The following is a 2,698-nucleotide window of genomic DNA, read 5'->3' as shown; positions in this document are numbered from 1 at the left end:
CCATCTGTTTTCACATAATTGAAGTTCTAGAATTATTCTAAGTCAAACTTCATCAAGTTTGACCAAGTTTGTATAAAAATGCATTAACATATACCATTAGTTAAATCATGAAATGTATTTTCATATTATATATAAATTTGATACCGTAGTCTCTGCAGCTATTTCAATAGAGCTGGTCAAACTTTACTAAGTTTGATGTAGGAAAATAATAGAAGTGCAATTATTTTGGAACAAAGTGTTGAATATTTGCCAAGACGGTAGAAATAATGTCATTAAAAAAATTCGGCATTGTAACTTCCTACAATATTGATTTGATATACATTGTGTTTTTAACATATTTCCAAATAAGTGTACAGATGACTTGTAAAGCCTATTATATAAATATAAAACTTCAACAGTGTTAGCCTTCAATTTACAGAATTCTCTACCAAAAGACCACATTTCTACGGTACATATACCCAAAAGTTCTCCTATATATTGTTAGACATGTGAGGGTATCTAATAGAAAAAATGTCAGCAGTGTCCGCACCAATTATGCGGCTGTAGTGCTTGTCGTTGGCACACTTGGCAATTGAAAAATTCTCTGCCCTGGCGACATTATGGCGTGGGGGTCATATTTGGCCTTGAGTTGTGTGATTTTCCTCCACTTGGGCCCAAAATGTCGCCGCCATCCATCTTGACACGTGTAGTGTGGCAGATACTGCTTGCACTCAATGCCCTCCTTGTCGCAAAATGCTAGCACCGACTGGTTCTCCCTCTGTAGCCGCTCCAGTTCATTGGTGGATAGAGCCGACCGGAGAAGTCCCACGGTGTAGAATACGTCCTCGCGAGTGGGTGGCGTTACCGCCGTCATCTGGGAGTTCCATTTGGCCGTGTTCATGGGGTACATGAGGATGAGCCCGACTGGGTTGTCACCCCCGAGGATGCCTTTGAGCACGCCAGCGTCGAAGTCGAGAATGCGTGAACGGGGGATGAAGAGGTTCAGCCATGGGTGTGGCACATCCCACACGCCAGCAGACCGAAGCACAACCTCCTCCACGCGCACGCGGTCGAGGAACTGCAAGTACGTCACATCCTTGGTGAACACGAACCCGGGTACAAAGCTCAGTTGAGCTAGCACCGTCTCTAGTTTCTGATCGACGTAAGGGGCAGTGGTCTCATCGTAGTACATTGCGGCTTCGATGAAGTAGATCGCCCTGGAGCCAGTCTCCGACGCGAGGGAAGCAAGCCTGTTGATGTCGGCTTCGGAGAAGAAAGGCGTCGACTTGGGCCCCTCGGTTAGTGTCCGATTAAGCTGGACTTGGCCCTCCACATAGTCGAACCCGGCTTCGCTAGCCTGCTTGGAAATGAGCAGCTCCTGGTCTCTGGTGAACGCAACCACGTCTGAGTAGGCGAGTCGAACCCAGCGCACCTGCTTTGGGGCCGGCTCAAGCGCGATCCGCGCCCGAGTTATGATGCCAAACTGGCCCAGCCCGCCCAACACCGCGAAGAACAGGTCCTTCCTTTTGTGAGGTGAGCATGTCACCATCTCACCCGTCCCGGTAACCACGTCGAGCTCGTGCACGTTGGCGATCTGCGGGCCGTGCCGGAACGCTTGCCCGCCGATGCCGGCGTTAGAAAGTGTGCCACCGACGGTGAGCCGCAGGTAGTCCGTCCACGCACAGGGCGCGAGGCCGTGCGTCAGCGTCCCGCGGAGGACGTCGACCCACAGCTGCTCGCCGCCGGCGTCGACGTAGTCTGCAGACACGTTGATGCGGTGGTCACCACGCCCCAGCGCGCGCATGTCGACCACGACGCCGCCTGGAGCGAGAGACTGCCCGCGGACGGAATGGCCCTGCCCGCGTGGTGACACGGGGAATGGCACCGGCGACGACGTGGAAAACCGGATGAGCTCGGCGATGTCGGCGGCCGTGGCAGGCTGTAGAACGGCTTCCGGCGCCGCCTCCACCATGCGGCCAAAGTCTGATGACGCCCTCGCCGTCGAGTTGCGGTCGGTTTGGATCTTCGAGGCCATTCCTAGGGCAACGAGATCACTGGGAAGGCCACCCGCAGGCATTGGCCGGAGTTGGCCGGCGACGGCGGAGAGGAAGCTGGCCATGCAGAGAAGAAACGCAGCGAGGCAACTTCTTGCCATGTCGTTGCAGTGCCAAGATTGTAAGCTACTAGCTTTGCCTGCTGCTTACTGCTACTGCTTTAGGTGAGTAGAGAGAAAGATTGATGCTTCTGTCTGCTGTGTTGTTTCAGGTCAACAAGTTGATGACATTTTATAGGGTAGCACCATGTCTCGCAAAAGTTGACAAATGTAGTTCGTGCAGCGCTCCTGTATTTCTTTTCTCTCTAACATTCTTATGAATGTATTGACTTTGCAGAGCAAAATAACTAAGGGTGCCGAAAGCATGGTTAAGAAAAAAGAAAGTTAGTGGGATAGCTGCATCGATCTCTCGGTTTGGTTTTGACTTGGATACTACTTAAGTAATCCCATGATTATTGAGAAGAGTCTTCAAGCGTTTCATTCTTTTTTTCTCACATTTGACTCGGAGCTCCATTGGCTCGACACGTATAATTTTATCAACACAGCGGCAAAAACTAGTCACCTCTTTTCATTTTGTAATAAAACAACATGTATAAGCTGGCCAAATTCTCTCTCAGCGCCACGTCAGAACTCAGAACTATTTCTGTAAACAGAATTTCATACTAC

General features: G+C 50.3%; 1 protein-coding gene across 1 annotated transcript; it reads right to left on the bottom strand.

Annotated features, from left to right (window-relative positions):
• Positions 1-409: 409 nt before the first annotated feature.
• LOC123404473 (cytokinin dehydrogenase 7-like) lies at positions 410-2,396 on the bottom strand. The gene has a single exon (XM_045098405.1). The coding sequence runs from the start codon at positions 2,132-2,134 to the stop codon at positions 533-535; it is 1,602 nt and encodes a 533-aa protein (XP_044954340.1). The 5' UTR covers positions 2,135-2,396; the 3' UTR covers positions 410-532.
• Between the last annotated feature and the right edge of the window lie 302 nt (positions 2,397-2,698).

This window comes from Hordeum vulgare, chromosome 6H (assembly GCF_904849725.1).
Source record: "Hordeum vulgare subsp. vulgare chromosome 6H, MorexV3_pseudomolecules_assembly, whole genome shotgun sequence".
Classification (NCBI taxonomy): Eukaryota; Viridiplantae; Streptophyta; class Magnoliopsida; order Poales; family Poaceae; genus Hordeum; species Hordeum vulgare.
The sequence above is the reverse complement of the archived record's forward strand: the minus strand, read 5'-3'. Positions and strand labels throughout refer to the sequence as shown.

Excerpts from the sequence above, each read along its gene's own strand:
- LOC123404473 (XM_045098405.1), bottom strand. The coding sequence starts at position 2,134 with ATGGCAAGAAGTTGCCTCGCTGCGTTTCTTCTCTGCATGGCCAGCTTC.